This window comes from Mesoplodon mirus (genome assembly GCF_964341445.2).
Source record: "Mesoplodon mirus genome assembly, chromosome: 15".
Lineage (NCBI taxonomy): Eukaryota > Metazoa > Chordata > Mammalia > Artiodactyla > Ziphiidae > Mesoplodon > Mesoplodon mirus.
This window is the reverse complement of record NC_138991.1, coordinates 29,626,380-29,643,791: the sequence shown is the minus strand read 5'-3', so window position 1 is coordinate 29,643,791 and position 17,412 is coordinate 29,626,380. Positions and strand designations below refer to the sequence as shown.

General features: G+C 42.9%; 2 protein-coding genes across 10 annotated transcripts in view; both read left to right on the top strand.

The window, feature by feature from the left end:
* The first annotated feature begins 2,046 nt into the window (after positions 1 to 2,046).
* UBOX5 (U-box domain containing 5) overlaps positions 2,047 to 17,412 on the top strand; it is a 30,415-nt gene continuing 15,049 nt past the window's right edge. For 4 of the 8 annotated variants that reach the window (XM_082645091.1, XM_082645089.1, XM_082645090.1 and 1 more), the window contains exon 1: positions 6,127 to 6,208. The gene's annotated coding sequence lies outside the window, so the exon portion shown is untranslated. Of the gene's footprint in view, positions 2,136 to 5,633; positions 5,656 to 6,126; positions 6,209 to 7,588; positions 7,625 to 8,477; positions 8,558 to 17,412 lie in introns of those variants that run through there. The other 4 variants (XM_082645086.1, XM_082645088.1, XM_082645087.1 and 1 more) reach the window with 4 other exon arrangements.
* On the top strand, positions 2,048 to 11,965 carry FASTKD5 (FAST kinase domains 5). 2 transcript variants are annotated; one of them, XM_082645080.1, is made up of 2 exons: positions 2,048 to 2,135; positions 8,726 to 11,965. In XM_082645080.1, the coding sequence occupies exon 2, from the start codon at positions 8,763 to 8,765 to the stop codon at positions 11,205 to 11,207; it is 2,445 nt and encodes an 814-aa protein (XP_082501206.1). In that variant the 5' UTR covers positions 2,048 to 2,135; positions 8,726 to 8,762; the 3' UTR covers positions 11,208 to 11,965. The 2 variants fall into 2 exon arrangements, with proteins under 2 accessions (XP_082501206.1, XP_082501205.1); XM_082645079.1 differs by lacking the exon at positions 2,048 to 2,135 and adding an exon at positions 8,468 to 8,557.

The window sequence follows — 17,412 nt, the reverse complement described above, 5'->3', positions numbered from 1 at the left end:
TGGAGGATCACCCTGGCTCATCTGCCAAAGCTCTGGCCTTTTCAGCCCAGCTCCTCACATTCATTTCTCCTAACAGGCTCATCTATCCATCACTAACTCTCCTCCTGAGAACGCTTTCTAGATATATCTCTATTATAAATGCATGATTACCTCATTGTGCAGATAAGAAACTTGGCTTAGAGAATTTACGTGACTTCCCCAAGGCCATAAAATCCTGAGTAGCGGTCTGAGATTCGAACCTGTGTCTAGGCTATTCAGTGACTTTCAGAGCCGTCCATCCACAGCGGTGTTTTCCCTCTGCAGGTCCTGTCTCTGCAGCAACATCTTGCTGTGGAAAACGTCTTTGGAAAACGCTGACAGAGTCTTTTGAGCCTCGGCCGCACCCGTCACTCGCAGAGCATACGGAAGTAAAGGGCACTTGGCCGGAAGTGGGGCTGTGCGTCCCGGGTGTAGCTGGAGAAGTCGCCGAGGGGCGGCCACTGGCTGGAGTGGCGACTGGTGTCGCGGCGCCCGCGCTCCACAGGCTCAGGTGAGTGACGGCGGCCAGAGAGGAGGCCGCGGCGGCGCTCCCAGCCCGGCGCGGGCTGCGGGCACCTGTCCAAGGCCCGGCTCTAGGAGAACCTCGGCGACCCGGAGTTCTGTGGCCTTTGGCAGGCTGCTTACCTGAACCTTGAGTTTTCCTCTCTGAGACGGAGATGATAACAGTACTTGCTTCACAGGTCTTTTGTGAGAGCGTAGTGAGATATTCTGCCGCTTCTCTTATCACACTTCAATCTGCATGCGATTCATTGGGATCTGGAGGTTCGGATTTTGTAAGCCTGGGGTGGGGCCTGAGATTCTGCGTTTCTCACCAGTTTCCAGGTGAGGCTGATGCCGCTGCTCCGCAGGCCGCACTTTGAGCAGCAAGGCCCTGCGGCATTTTGCTTAGTACCTGGGACAGGTTGAGTCTTCAGTAAATATCAATACGATATATACCCTTTCCCCATTTTTTCCCCCATTTTTTTAACAGATAGTTTCTGGTGTTATTGATGTCCCCCTCCCTTTTTTCTCTCCAGGGATAAGAAAAATAATTGCCATTTCTCTTTCCGTACAAATCATGACACAGCTCTTCTTTCCTGACTCAGGGAGCTTTTGGGCCTCTCCACACCAGTTACGTTCTTGGGCCTCCTCGGGTGATGCTTCATTGCCCACTCACTGCAGACCCTTGGACGGTGCTTCATCCTGTGGAGCTGGAGCCAAGTGCTTTAGCACCAACATGGCTAATGTTTTGTGCTTTAGTCATTTGTTGCTGCTGGAATCTGAATTTATGTTTTCTGCACTTTGCTCACACTTTGTGAATAGTAAGAATGGTCACCTAGATTCTGTGACTCACTGCTCTGAATGGCCTTGGGCAAGCTCTGGGATGAATTTGCTTCTGCCTGGCAGACCAGAATAAAACCTAAAGACTCTGTGCTGAATAAGATAACTGAGAAAGTGAGGTTTTTGGCAGTTATGCACATCTAATTTGTCAGTATGATTTTCTTCCCCATTCATTGGTTTATTTTTCCTGGTCCCCAACAAAGCCTTGTCATTCATCATGCAAATAAGTCAACTTTGATACCAAAGAATTCTGACGTTTCCCCTTGACTTGTCTGAAATACTATACTGTGCAGCCTTGCAAATCTAGGAAAACAGATAAAACCAAATGTTCGGTTGTGCTAACAGTGATAGGTACTTGGACTGTTTATTTGGAAATTTTTTCACATGATTGTGGGTGCAGATAGTTTACATGTTGGGATTTTTGTCAATCCTCTCGTAGACTGCAGTGCCTAGAGGAAGTTCGTTTTTTGCTATTTTAATTCTCAGGGCTATTCAACATATTTGCTAAAACAAAAATGGAGTTTGAAGTATCCATTTATTTGTGGTAATTTTATCAGGATATAAGTGGGTTAAATTTTTCTAGCAAAAGAATCAAATCAGAATTAAGGGATGAGATCTGGTAACTGGTAAATTGAATATGCTGAGGGTGTCATATACTTAATCTACAGTTAGCATGGCTGCCTTCCTCCGCCTGGCTCCCCTCCTCTAACTACTGGACTGTAGTTTAAAACGAAGCTATTCGGCCTTGCTCAGACCTGTACCTGGAAGGTGGAAAGGTAAGATTTCTCGCTCTTGTGAAATCACATCATTCAGGGTGGTTTGGGCAGTGCCTTTCAGAACAGCCATGGTTGGTCCAGTGGTCTCTGAGGCTCCACTCTGGTTCTTTAGGACCCCTAAAGAGGAGATGGGAAGGAGAGTATCCTTGGGGCACTTAACTAGGAAAGGGGTTTTGTGAAATGATGTCACATAAATTTGAACCTTTAGAGGAGACATGGGGAGTTATTGATTGGGCATCTCATAGTGTTCTCTTTCCAGCTTTCTTATGGATTGTCTGGGAGCCCTTAAGTAAGGAGGAACTAACTCTCAGCTATATTTTTCTCTATCTGGGCAAAACATTCTGGCCTCCTCTCCTTTATAGTGCCTTTTCCCCCAGCTCTTCTGCTTTATTGGTTCTGTATCTTCCTTGTGTTTCTTCCCTTTCTTTCTCCACAGTACTTAATATCCAGCTTCTGAAGTGGTTATATTTCAGATCTGTATACATAGATATGGTGTCTATCCAGTTGTGCTAAAAGTTACATGGTGGAAAAGTGAGTAGCTGCTGTTTGCCATTTGCAGTTTCACTCTGCATGGCTCTAAGATTATTTATTTTGTCATTGTTCTGTTACTGAGCATCCACAGAGAAGTTCTACAGACAATAGGAAGTGCTTGTACTAGAAATAACTTTTCAGCATTTTCCTTGAGTATGTAGGTTGCTTTCTTTTTTTAATTATTATTAATTATTTATTTATTTAATTTTTTTTGGCTGTGTTGGGTCCTCGTTGCTGCACGCAGGCTCCCTACAATTGCAGCGAGCGAGGGCCGCTCCTCGTTGCGATGCACGGGCCTCTCACGTGGTGGCTTCTCCTGTTGCGGAGCGTGGGCTCCAGGCGCGCAGCCCTCAACAGTTGTGGCACATAGGCCCAGTAGTTGTGGCTCGAGAGCTCCAGAGCGCAGGCTCAGCAGTCGTGGCGCACGGGCTCAGCCGCTCCGCGGCATGTGAGATCCTCCGGGACCAGGGCTCGAACCCACATCCCCTGCATTGACAGGCAGACTCCCAACCGCTGCACCACCAGGGAAGTCCCAAGGTTGCTCTCTCTATTCACTGATTGTCTTTATTTATTTATTTATTTATTTATTTATTTAGGCTGCACTGGGTCTTAGTTGCAACACGTGGGATCTTTGTTGCGGCATGTGGGATCTAGTTCCCCGACCAGGGATGGAACCTGGGCCCCCTGCATTGGCAGTGCGGAGTCTTACCCACTGGACCACCAGAGAAGTCCCTGATTGTCTTCTTGAAGAACACTTTAGTTTCCTGTTAGAACATGCATTTTGTAAATTTAAGTTTTTAAATTAAAAATACATGGCTTGGGCTTCCCTGGTGGCGCAGTGGTTGAGAGTCCACCTGCCGATGCAGGGGACACGGGTTTGTGCCCCGGTCCGGGAAGATCCCACATGCCGCGGAGCGGCTGGGCCCGTGAGCCATGGCCGCTGAGCCTGCGCGTCCGGAGCCTGTGCTCCGCAACGGGAGAAGCCACATCAGTGAGAGGCCTGCGTACCGCAAAAAAAAAAAAAAAAAAAAAAAAAAACATGACTTGGGACTCCCCTGGTGGCGCAGTGGTTAAGAATCCACCTGCCGATGCAGGAGACACGGGTTCGAGCCCTGGTCCGGGAAGATCCCACATGCCGCGGAGCAACTAAGCCCGTGTGCCACAGCTGTTGAGCCTGTGCTCTAGAGCCCGTGAGCCACAACTACTAAGCCCATGCGCCACAACTACTGAAGCCCACGGACCTAGAGCCCGTGTTCCGCAACAAGAGAAGCCACTGCAGTGAGAGGCCCGCGCACCACAATGAAGAGTAGCCCCCACTCGCACAACTAAAAGAAAGTCCGTGTGCAGCAACGAGAATCCAGTGCAGCCAAAAATAAATAAATTTATTAAGAAAAAAAAAGTACATGGCTTATGTAGTTAAATTCCCTGGTGGTCCAGTAGTTAGGACTCTGCGCTTTCACTGCCGAGGGCATAGGTTCAGTCCCTGGTCCAGGAACTAAGATTCCACAAGCCATGCAGCGCCGCCAAAAAAAAAAAAAAAGGCAAATAGTTTGACAGATCTTATAACACTAAAATTAATTTCCTTTCTTTTCTCCCTCCATTTTTGTTACCCAGAGTCACTTTTCAACTATTTGCCTGTTTCTTTTGGCATTCGTTGGTGTATTTCTAAATAACATTTGTGTTTCTATTTCTTGATTTCTAGGATATATCTATGTCTATAAAATCTTTTGACTTCTCTGTTATGGACTTTGATGCTCTAGGTCTCTTGTATCACTACTCAGTTTTCTTCTACCCCACTTCCCCTCCCTTTAATGTCCCAACATAGGTTGCTCATCATTTTTGGTGAGGCAGATATTCAAGGTTTATATAAGTAAGATTATGTAAGTATTGTTTACAGCTGAGTAAGGAGAGTAATATGATAACATTTTCTGTCTTGTTCAACTTTTTTGTGTTGTTTGGAATTAATCATTTTTGTTGCTGTTACTGGCTTGGTTTTCCATCTACCTATTACTTGTTCATCCTCAGATTACCCATCAGAAATGTAAATCTTCTCTCCTATGTAATATCCATCTCCTCCAGCATAAACTAGTTGCTCTCTGTGTATGCTCACAGCTGTAGTCCTGGGATCTTCCTTCATCATTATCCTGGGGCTTCCCTTTACTTCCCTTCTATGTTGAACTTATGTATAAACTTCAATTATAGTTCTCTTTACCTTAATACTGGGGCATCTTGTAAACTCATTCCTTCATGTAGATTTTGGTCTTTGAGATTTTCTTTTTGTTCTTTTTACAAGTAGTATATACTAGTGATAGCTAGGATCTTAGACTATTAGAGGTATGAGGGGCTTTTGGGCTCACCCAGTTCTAGTCCTCTAGCTTCCTGGCACCTAGAAACCGTATACATTGTTTGGGGTCCTCCCCACACCCCTGTCTGGAATCTGACTCCCCTCCTTGTCTCTCCAATACACTAGCAATGTGGGTTTTGGAATCAGATAATCTTTGATGTGATGTCAAACCCCATTCTGTCCCTTGGCTGTGTAATCTTCAGCAGGTTTCTTAATCTTGTGAAGACTCTTTTTACTTATCAACAGTATGGAGCTAATAAAACTTACCTTACAGAAAAGTTGTAAGGATTGGAACTGATGCAGATAAAGCAGCTCATTCAAGGCTTGCCACAGTGGAGACCCTGAGACAATTGTGGCTCTTGTTATTTCCATCTTGGGACTTAGCCTGGTTTTTTTTTGTTTTTTTTTTTGGGCTGTGCCGCGCAGCATGTGGAATCTTAGTTCCCAGACCAGGGATCGAACCCGCGCCCCCCTGCATTGGAAGCGTGAAGTCTTATCACTGGACCACCAGGGAAGTCCCTTAGCCTGTATCAAAAAGAGCCACATCAATTCAAAACACTGGATCTACACCAGTCAAATGATGTTCCACATGGTTCTTTTGTTCATTTCAGGACAACATACAGTAATCTCATTAAGTACGCTTAGGTAGTATTAATTGCAGTAACTTAAATTATTTAATGTGCTTTTAAAATTATATTATTTATAAAAGTATTTGTTAAATTAATCCATGTACTCTTCTATTTAACAGCTTTAACCCCAATAAAAAGGAAAAAAAAGTGAATTTATCAAAGGTGTAGCAGAAAGTCTCCCAACAGAGAAGCTACATAGTTACTTTCCTTTTATATAAGTATTGGGTTGGCCAAAAAGTTCATTTGGGAAAAACCAAATGAACTTTTTGGCCAACCCAGTATATTTTAAGTGATGGCACTTGTGTTCTGTTTGTTCCACTATTTGTATGTACTTTTCCATGTGTTGATGCCTGACACACACTTACTCTGTAAATCACCCTCCTCGTTCTGGAGAGACATATGGGTTTTCAGTTTTTTGCTATTGTTAAAAAAAAATTTTTTTGGTCTTTTTTTTTTTTTTTTAAGTTATTTCTTCAGATGTAGTTCCCAAGATGAGAAGAAGGACTTTGAACAATTGCTTTAGTTGCACATTGTGTTGAACTAAATTTAGATTCCAGCTTCCGAAACAGGTATTCTTTCTTTTTTTTTTTTAATATTTATTTATTTATTTATTTGGCTATGTCAGGTCTCAGTTGCAGCACGCAGGACCTTTGTTGCAGCATGTGGGCATTGCGGTGTGCAGGCTTCTCTCTAGTTGTGGCACACAGGCTCCAGAGTGTGCAGGCTCAGTAGTTGCCCTGCGGCATGTGGGATCTTAGTTCCCCGACCAGGGATTGAACCCATATCCCCTCCATTGGCGGATTCTTAACCACTGGACCACCAGGGAAGTCCTCTGAAACAGGTATTATTAAAAGCCCTGTTCTGTCAGCTGAAGAGTTCTATTAATTGCTCTCTCCTTTGTTCCCACCATGCCTGTGCTGCAATATTAATTGAGATTCCTAGTGACTATTTTGAGGCATAAATCTTTAATTATCATCTAAGTGTTAAAGAAAAAATTATTTCAGTACTGTTTTTCTGATGTTTTCTAATTTTTAAAAAGTTGGCCATATGCATTCATAGGAGTAAGCTAATGGTCTATAGCAAACTTTTTCTGTAAAGGGCCAGATAGTAAATATTTTATGCTTTGCAGGCCATATATTCTCTGCCAAAATTACTCAGCTCTGCTCTTGTAGTGAGAAAACAGCCATAGACAATATTTAACAAATGGCCTGGCTACGTTCCGATAAAACTTTACTTAGAAAAACAGATGGAGGGCTGGATTTGGGCTCTGAGCCATAGTTTGCTAACACCTGATCTATAGCATCTGGACCCACAGATTGAAACATAGTGGGCAGAATGGTCCCCAGGCCACAGTAAGAAACCAAGCGTATAAAGATTTGGCATGAGAGAATTCCGTTCTGGTTCACAAAGAAATTAGAGCATGCATTTCTGCCATCCAGAGAAGCCTGTGTAGCTGGGCTACCTGAAAAAAGCTACCGGCCTGCCCTGCAGTCCTCTATTTCTTATGCTGTGGGCTCTGGAAGGAAGGGACTGACGGGAGTTGCTTAGGCATTTCAGAAAGTCATTCTGGCACCCTCGGAACCCTCATGGGATTTTCTGCAGCAAGAGCCCTGTCTGGTCCATATCTTGGCAGCTTAGGGCTCCCTGGGTTTTCTTTGTCAGGCCTTGGCATTTCTCAGGTGGAGGGAAAGACAATAAACATTGAAAGCAAGAGTACAGCAGAGTCATTTTCATAGCCTCTCATGGTTTCTACTATAGGAGAAAAATGGGACTTGGGCTGCTCACAGGCAGGATAATCAACACCTGACTCACTGGAAGCATTGCTAATCTGCCTCCTCCAGAGGAAAGCTGTGCTGTCCCCTTGTCATCAGGGCAGTTGCATGAATTGGTGCTCCCTGAGCCCAGCTTTGAGATGCTCTTTGTGTCCCACCCATGAATTGACAGTGAGTAGGGCCTGGGCCTTCTGCCCTCCCCCACCAAAGTGGGTGAGTTTTTTTTTTTTTAATGTTTATTGGAGTATCGTTGCTTTACAATGCTGTGTTAGTTTCTGTTGTACAGCAAAGTGAATCAGTTATACATATATCCCCTCTTTTTTAGTTTTCCTTCCCATTTAGGTCACCACAGAGCACTGAGTAGAGTTCCCTGTGCTGTACAGTAGGTTCTCATTAGTTATCTGTTTTATGCATAGTAGTGTATATATGTCAATCTCAATCTCCCAATTCATCCCACCCCCCACCCTTGGTATCCATACATTTGTTCTCTACGTCTGTGTCTCTATTTCTTCTTTGCAGATAAGTTCATCTGTACCAGTTTTTCTAGATTCCATATATAAGCTATATTATATGATATTTGTTTTTCTCTTTCTGACTTAATTCACTCTGTATGACAGTCTCTAGGTCTATCCATGTCTGCAAATGGCACAATTTCATTCCTTGTGAGTGAGTTTTTGAGTTTACTTCCCAAGTACATGACTACTCTGTGATAGTGATTTAGACTGGAGAGGTCTGGAAGGAGGATAGGCATCTTCTAAGAGGTACAGGAGCAGCATTAGAACAACCAAATTCCGTAATCAGAAGGAGGAACAGAGAAGGTTATTGTGGGTATAATTAATTAAACTTTACCCCAAATCCCACTTTTTACTTTAGCTGTTAGTATGGCAGCTTTTACCAACTTTCTTATTCTCCAAGTATGCTCTTTATGTGTTGATATCAAAGAGGTGGAATACATTGCTCACTTTTGTTCCCAGCTTTCTCTTTGGAAATCTGCCTGCCTCCTTCCTGTTGGATGTTAGTGGAACAGCTGTTTCTAAGCATAAAGGAAGTCTGTCCAGAGGACAAAGGAAGTTCAGACTGAGGAGCAGTCCGAAGAACTGCCCAATAGCACCCTGGGTTTGGGGCTTTCCTTTGCCTTTATGCAAGGTACATGGGGTTTATCCTTGATGTATGCTGTCTTGTGGTTTGGGCGTTCACCAGCATTGAACTTACTTGAGTGGACAGTGGTGTAGTTTTAATCCATTTCTTATAGTGTGTAAATTTTGGTATTATGATAGGTGGAAGCCACTTACTCTTCATCTACCCTTCTTTCAGTATCTGGCACCAATTCTGGCCCAGTCATTTGTGATCCATGGCTCTTGTGATATGCCGAAGATTTCCAGGCAGTTTCTGTGGAATGCCTTCTCATCCAGCTCTAATCAAGAACCATGTAAACAAGAAATTGCTTGGTCAAACCTGTGAGGACTGTGTTCTGACTGCCAAAATGATCAGTTCTGACACCAGAATGACAGCCACTCTCAAGCTGTTAAAACCTTTAAGATATCGAGCTTTTTGCAATCCTTTTACCTACAGTGCAACCCAAAGTGTGGCATGTTGGAATATGAGAAGCTGCGCATGGCGCAAAGGACAGGACTCTCCAGAAAACAGCCTCTGCCATCCTGCCAAAAAAGTTAACATTTGTAGCACCTCTGCTTCTGGGAGAATTCTGACAATTAGCAGTACCCTCCCCAGTTTGGAATTCAGCAGGGCTTCTGCCTCTAAGGCCAGCACGTTGAAGCCGGGCTCACCCAGGGCCATGAGAGTTGATGAAGAGGATGTAGAAACTTTTGATTCCTTTGAAGACCCTCGAGTTTTCCTACAGCTAAGACCAGAATACCAGCTTCACAGCTATAACAGGTCTGAGACTTGTCAGCCCCTGTCTGTTTCAGAAGGTGAACTAATTTTGCACAAAGTCACAGTTTATCGAGATAATCTCCAGCCTCAAATTATTGCTGACTATTTTTGTAAGCTGAGCTCTTTGCCTGCAGAGCAGCATCCTGTTTTGCTGTCCAATGCCAGCTTTGCTCTGCTCTGCCAGCTGAGTGTGAAAAACATAAATGTCTTTGATGCCCCAGATCTGATCCGTATTTTGAAAGCCTTTGTCAGTTTAGGAATTCCTCATTCCCATTCAATGCTAGATGTGTTTGAAACCAAATTTTGCCATAAGGTATGGGAGGTGAGTCTGGATCAACTTCTCTTGGTGGCTGACCTCTGGCGGTACTTGGGCCGCAGAGTACCTCGGTTTTTAAAAATCTTTTTTAGTTATCTTAATTTACACTGGCAAGAGCTATCCTTGTCCCAGCTGATTCACTTAATTTATATTATAGGTGAAAATCGTCAGGCACCCCAGGACCTAATGAAAAAATTGGAATCATTAATCCTCAAGTATATAGATTTGATCAATTTAGAGGAGGTTGGTACAATCTGTTTGGGGTTTTTTAAATCAAGTAGTAGTCTCTCTGAATTTGTCATGCGGAAAATTGGAGACCTGGCTTGTGCTGACATGCGGCATCTGAGTAGTTATGCTTTAGTGAATATTCTTAAAATGTTCCGTTTCACTCATGTGGATCACGTAAATTTCATGAAGCAGTTTGGACAGATTGCTCCTCAGCGAATTCCTTCTCTGGGAGTTCAAGGTGTCATGCACCTGACTCTTGCCTGCTCGGCCTTACGCATCCTGGATGAAGGAGTAATGAATGCTGTGGCTGCTTCTTTGCCTCCTAGGGTAGCATACTGTCGAAGTAAAGATGTTGCCAAGATTCTGTGGTCATTTGGAACTCTGAATTATAAGCCACCCAATGCAGAAGAGTTTTATTCTAGCCTGATAAATGAGATTCACAGAAAGATGCCTGAGTTCAACCGATACCCAGAACACCTGCTCACCTGCCTGCTGGGCCTGGCATTTTCTGAGTACTTTCCAATAGAGCTCATAGATTTTGCTTTGAGTCCAGGGTTTGTCAGGTTAGCTCAAGAGAGAAGTAAGTTTGAGGTCACCAAGGAGCTGTATACTCTTGATGGTACAGTTGGCATTGAGTGTCCAGATTACAGAGGCAATCGTCTTAGTTCTCACCTTCAGCAAAAGGCATTGGAAATGCTGTGGAATTTAGCAAGGAAGGATATGAACTCAAAGCCTGAATTCCTAGAAGCTCTCTTTTTACTTGAGACAATGTTGGGTGGGCCCCAGTATGTCAAACACCATATGATTTTACCTCATACCCGATCTTCTGATTTAGAGGTTCAGCTTGATGTTAACATGAAGCCATTACCATTTAACCGAGAAGCCACACCAACTGAAGATGTAGCCAAATTAAGGCTTAAGCATGTGGGAATCAGCCTTACAGATGATTTGATGAATCAGCTACTAAAAGGGAAATCAAGAGGGCATTTGCAGGGGGAAACTGAGTCAGACAGTGGGCAGCAGCCCATGAAATTAGAGGAGGAGGTGGCCATACCTATGGGGGGCTCCCTTTGCAATACGGCAGACAGATTGGAGGCCATGGAGATGGCTGGCCTGTGCCCCCCGGCCTGCAGGCAGGCCCCACAAGTGAAACTGGCTATTCAGTTGACAAACAAGAACCAGTATTGCTATGGTTCCAGGGATCTGCTTGGACTACATAATATGAAGAGGCGGCAGCTGAATCAGCTTGGATACCATGTGGTGGAGTTATCTCACTGGGAATGGCTCCCACTACTGAAACGAACTCGCTTAGAAAAGCTGGCGTTTCTCCATGAGAAAGTGTTCACCTCTGCTCTCTGAAGGGCCTTCAGGGTCATTTCTAGTCATAAATGCTGTAGATGTGCACTGTGCCAGGTGTTGTGAAACAGTTATAAAAGCCAGAATGTAGATTTGGTAATAAAATCATCTGTTGAGGAGACTTAGTTGTGTTCTTTTCTGTGGCAGATAGAAGCTAGCATACGTTACTGTGAAATAATTGTAACCTGGTTCAGTTATATAAGTTGCTGTTAATTTGTGCAGGTAAATAATAAACATCTTAAAATGTCTTATGGTCAAGTAACTCCTATCTCATTTTCCTTTCTGTTTACCGGCCTCATCTCATGGTTATTTTGAATTTTTAGGACAGAAGTATAGTCAGGCATTGTCTAAAGCTCATTTAAAAAAACTGATTTCCTTATACTTTGTTTTAAAGAAAAGTCTAAGCTTCACTTAGATTTCACCATTTTTCCCCCATGCATGTTTTCTTCACACCCTCTAAAATTAAAGTCCTTTTCATTTTCGTTTAGATTTGGTTGGTTGCCGTTAGTTGCTCGTTCTTCCTGTTTCAAAGAGCCATTTCAGAATTACCTTAATATCTTCCTCTTAGCCCCCTTGTCTGCATTTCTACTTCTCTTACATAATTCCTCCTCGCCCCACTCCCAAGGATATTTTCTCCTTAAAATTGGACCTGGAAGAGTAGAATTACATGAGTGCCTGTTGGGCCAGTGGTTCCCAAATCTGATGACCAGGCAGAATGTTTTTCATGGCAAGTAGCTCTGACAAGAAGGAAATGTATTACTCCCATAAGAGGTAGTCTAGGGGGCTTCAGGTTTGTATTAGAGCCACAAGCATAAGAAGATTGTATATATGTAAGAAACTTAATACAGGTAACTTTTATAAACACTTGGGGTCTATGAGAATTTGTTTTAAAACGGGCTCCTCCCACCATTATTTAGGTTTCCTCTCAAGTCATCTCCCCATCCGTGCTAACTAAAATTACCCCATTGGCCTTTGATCATGCTCTGTCACCTTCAGCTTCATTGTCCTCATTGCATTCGGCAGTATCAGAAAATATTCTTTCTTTACTTACTGGTTTCCCTGTTGGAAGGTAGCTCCTTGAGTTAACTTTGTCTAGAATTTATCTGCAGTGCCTAGAATGGGTCCTGGGACATAATAATGTTTAGTGAGTGTGGTCGGGGAATTTAGAGTGGTTGGGCATTGCTGGAGAGTTGGGGGTAGAAGGAAGGCAGAGGGTGGGGCTAGAGAGAGAGAATATCTGGGTCACAAGCCTTATGGCCTTGCTAAAGAGCCTAGGTTTACAGGGGCTAGAGTGCCTCTGAAGGGTCTAAGGGAGTAATTGGAGAGATTCATGTTTTAGAAACGTTAGGTAAAAAGCAGGATAGAACTAGATTGAGTGGTGGGGGTGTGTGAGATCAGTCAGGGAGAATATTTCACAAATGTGTGCAAGAGCTCATGTGAGAGACAATGAAGGCCAAAATTATGGGAATGGAAAGTTTAAATTTCAAAGATGTTTGGAAGGGGAAGAAGATCAATACTTGCTAATTGATCAGTTTGGGGAATGATGATTTTAGTGCCTAGATTGATAGGGAGTCAGCAACTACAATTGAGACTAAAGCAGGAAATGTGTTTGGGTACAGAGTTAATGCTGAGTCTGCCCAAGTCATGCTGAGATGGGCCTCTAGGCAGAAGGGTCCAGGCTGGGGTCTCAAATGGGCATGAGGTCAGATGGCAGAACCGTGAGTGAAATTGCCTAGGACAGGTGGAAAGTAGGTTATTGCAGGTAGGGAGGGGAAAAGATGACCAAGAGTAGAATACCAGAATTTATAGGGAGGGCAAAGCAAAGGGATCCAGTGATAAAGACAGGAAAAGAACAGTTAGATAATCAGACTTAGGAAAAAATAGGGGCATAGAAGTAAGTCTGGGCTCCCCAAGACCACTTTCACTAGAATGATTCACAGAACTAAGAAAAACTTAGAGTTGTGGTTTATTATAGTGAAAGGATACAGATTAAAATCAGCAAAAGAAAAAGGCACATAGTGTAGAGTCTGGGAGAGGCCAGTCACAAGCTTTTAGTTGTCCTTGTCCAGTGGAGACATACAGTCTGCTCTTAATTCATCCCAACAATGATGTTTGCCAATATGTACAGATATTGCCAGTCAGGGAAGCTCACCTGAGTCTTGGTGTGCAGGGTTGTTATTTGGGGTCAGTCATGTAGACATGGAGTGAGTGCCCACATGGCTGACCTTAGTTACTCAGTCCCCAGCCCCTCCAGAGGCCCAGTTTATACAGCATGACCCAAGGCTCCCACCATAAATTACTTTGTTAATGTAAACTATCTGGTGTGGTCCAAGGTCCTAGATATATATACAACAGTCTTATCAGGCACAATGTTCCAAAGGCTTAGAGATTATATCCCAGGACTTGGTGAAGTTTCTTTGGAATGTGCAAGACTTGAATACCCCAAACCTGCTGAGTTAACCTTTCACTGCACAGAAGCCAAGGGTAAAGAGTATTTCAGGAAGGAAAGGGTTTGTATAGTCAGTTGCTAGGGAGAGAGTAATTAAGGCAAGAACTGAAAAATCTTCAATCAGTTTAGCAACTTGGATGTCACTGATGACCTTAACAATAGCAATTTGAATTGAATTGTCAGGGCAAAAGCCAGACTGCACACCTGTTGAATGAGTGGAGTTAAGGAATGGATTGCAAATATTGAGGCAGTTCCTTGGGAACCTTCGAAGGGATGGGGAAACTTGAGCAGGATTTAGAATGGGACTAAGATTGCCAGATAAAATATAGTATGCCCAGTTAAATTTGAATTTCAGATAAGTAGTGAATAATGTTTTGTAAAATACATGTAAAATTGGCCAGTTTAAACAAAGTGTACAATTCAGTGATATTTACTACATTGATGGTGTTGTGTACCCAGTCATCACTATCTACTTGCAGAACAGTTTCTTCACCCCCAAAGGAAACTCCATACCCATTAAGCAGTCACCCCACATTTCCCCCTTCCTCAGACCCTGGCAGCCACTAATCTGCTTTGTCTCTATGGATTTGCATATATGGATATTTCATATAAATGGAATTGTACAATATGCAGCTTTCTGTGTCTGACTTCTACTTGGCATAATATCTTCTAGGTTCATCCGTGTTACAGCATGTACTAGTACTTCATTCTTTTTTATGGCCAAAAAATACTCCATTTCATATATATACAATAGCTTATTTATCCACTCATCAGTTGATGGACATCAGGTTGTTTTCACATTTTAGCTATTATGAATAGTGCTGCTGTGGACACTCATATACAAATTTTTGTTTGAACACCTGTTTTCAGTACTTTTGGGTATATACCTAGGAGTGAAATTGCTGGGTCATGTATTCTATGTTTAACTTATTGAGGAACCACCATACTTCCGCAGTGGCTATACCATTTTACATTCCTGCCAGAATGTACTAGGGTTCCAGTTTCTCCACATCTTTGCTATTTAAAAAAAATAGCCATCCTAGTGGATGTGAAGTGATATCTTATTGTGGTTTTGATTTGCATTTCCCTAGTGACTGATGATGTTTAGTAGCTTTTCAATCTTAATATCAAGTATTCCAACCCATGAACACAGGATGTCTTTCCATTTACTTAGCTCTTTAATTTCTTTCCTTTAAAAAAAAAATTATTTATTTATTTAGGTTGTGTTGGGTCTTTGTTGCTGTGCATGGGCTTTCTCTCAAGTTGTAGCGAGTGGGGTGCTACTCTTCATTGTGGTGCGCGGCCTTCTCATTGCGGTGGCTTCTCTTGTTGCAGAGCACGGGCTCTAGGCTAGCGGGCTTCAGTAGCTGTGGCACGCGGTCTCTAGAGCGCAGGCTCAGTAGTTGTGATGCATGGGCTTAGTTGCTCCGCAGCATGTGGGATCTCCCCTGTCCAGGGCTCAAACCCGTGTCCCCTGCATTGGCAGGTGGATTCTTAACCACTGCGCCACCAGGGAAGTCCAGTCTTTAATTTCTTTCAACAACATTTTGTAGTTTTCAGTGTGTAAGTTTTGCACCTTCTCAGTTAAATTTATTCCTAAGTATTTTATTCTTTTTGATGCTATTGTAGATGGAATTTTCTTAATTTCCTTTATGAATTGCTATTGCTAGTATATAGAAATACAACTGATTTACCCTGCACCTTTGCTCAATTCTTTTATTAGCTCTTCTAAGTTTTGTGTATGTATATGTGTATATTCTTTAGGATTTTCTATATATGGGATCATGTCATCTGTGTATAGAGATAGTTTTACGTCTTCCTTTCCACTTTGGATACTTTTTAATTTCATTTTCTTCCCTAGTTGCTCTGGCTAGAACTTCTAGACAAAGTTGAATCGTAGTGGTGAAAGCAGGCATCCCCGTCTTGTTCCGGATCTTAGGGGGAATGCTTTTAGTCTTTCACCACTGAGTATAATATTAGCTGTGGATTTTTCATAAATGTCCTTTATTGTGTTGAGGAAGTTCCTTTCTATTCGTAGTTTGCTGAATGTGCAATAAATAATGTTTTAGTGTAAGTATGTCCCAAGTAGTACATGGAACATTCTTATACTAAACTAACAACCAAAAAAAATCCATTGTTTATCCAAATTTCAGATTTAAGTGGGCATTTAAAATTTTTATTTGCTAAATTGACAACCCTAAGATAGACAAGGCTGGGTTCTTTTGAGGTGGCTGATGGGGGCAGAAGAGACTTGAATGTTGTTTACATGTTGAGGAAAGGGTCCAATAGTCAGAGATAAGTTGAAGATTCAAGAGAGAGGCAAGAACAGATGGAATAAGGCCCTGGAGGAGAAGGACAGAGTTAGGGTCAGGTTTGTATGTGAGGAGCTTGGTTGCCTTACCTGGGTTCCCATATAATTTTTCTGACACTGCTATTAAGGTACGGAGTAAATGGTATTAGAACCCTTCCCCATCTGTGCCTTGTTTTGATCCTGTGAGTTTCTTAAGAGTAAAAACTGTGTCCACTTGTGCCTAGCAAAGTATCTTGCACATATTAAGCTCTTGAAGGGTGAATTGGCTCCAGGTATATAACATTGCAAGCTTCTTTTGGGCCTACACCTGTGTTTTGGTCTTCCTGCTTCCCTCTCATCGGTGGGTGACTATGTGGGATAGGCTGGGACAGCTGTCTTTCATTTTAACCAGCTATAAAAAAAATGCACACAAGTCATATTTTTTACTTGGATGGACCAGTAACTCAATTTGGAAATTATAAGAAGTATTGTACTTCTTTAAAAGCTGAAATGTCCAATTTATGAAATTGCTCAGTGCCTTGGTATTCCACCCACTCTTTGATGCTAAATGCTTTTCTCTTATTTGACAGGTAATCTTTTTTTTTTATTCTGTAATCTGTTTGAGCCTAGTCTTTAAAATATGTGTATCTGCCAGAATTACTTTCCATTACATTTTCATGAGACTCAAAAATCAGCTTGTATAACTCAGCTATGGCAACTTCTTTGTAAGCCAAAGGAAGATGGATGCACAGGTGTCCAGAAAGTGTCATGGTCACCTTATTCTCTTCTAAGTTATCCCTCCACACTTCCCCACCTCTAGGTTCTGAGTCATCAGCAACAAAAAGGTTTGCTTGGCTGCTTTAAGCTCCAAGGAAGCACAGACAGAAACCTTCCAGATAGGATGTCCCAGTTTGCTTGGGACTTTCCTGGTTTTAGCAGTGAAAGTTCCACGTTCTGAAAAAAACCCTCAGTCCTTGGTATACCATATTGTTGGTCACCCTACCTCTGGGTCCCTTCTCAGTCCTTCCCTTGCATTTTCCCTTCCTCAGCCTGGTACAGGGAGGCAGAGGAGAAAGGTCTGTCTCCGTGTGGACATCCAGTCCTGTAGGGGCTGTCAGCTGCAAGAAATACTCTGAGCGTGTATCTGGAGCCTCATTCTTCTTCCTCTTTTTTTAATAAATTTATTTATTTATTTATTTTTGGCTGCGCCCAGGCTTTCTCTAGTTTTGGCGAGCGGGGGCTACTCTTCGTTGCAATGCGCAGGCCTCTCATTGCGGTGGCTTCTCTTGTTGTGGAGCATGGGCTCTAGGCGCGCAGGCTTCAGTAGTTGTGGCATACGGGCTCTAGAGAGCAGGCTCAGTAGTTGTGGCGCATGGGCTTAGTTGCCCTGCAGTATCTGGGATTTTCCTGGACTAGGGCTTGAACCCATGTCCGCTGCATTAGCAGGTGGATTCTTAACCACTGCGCCA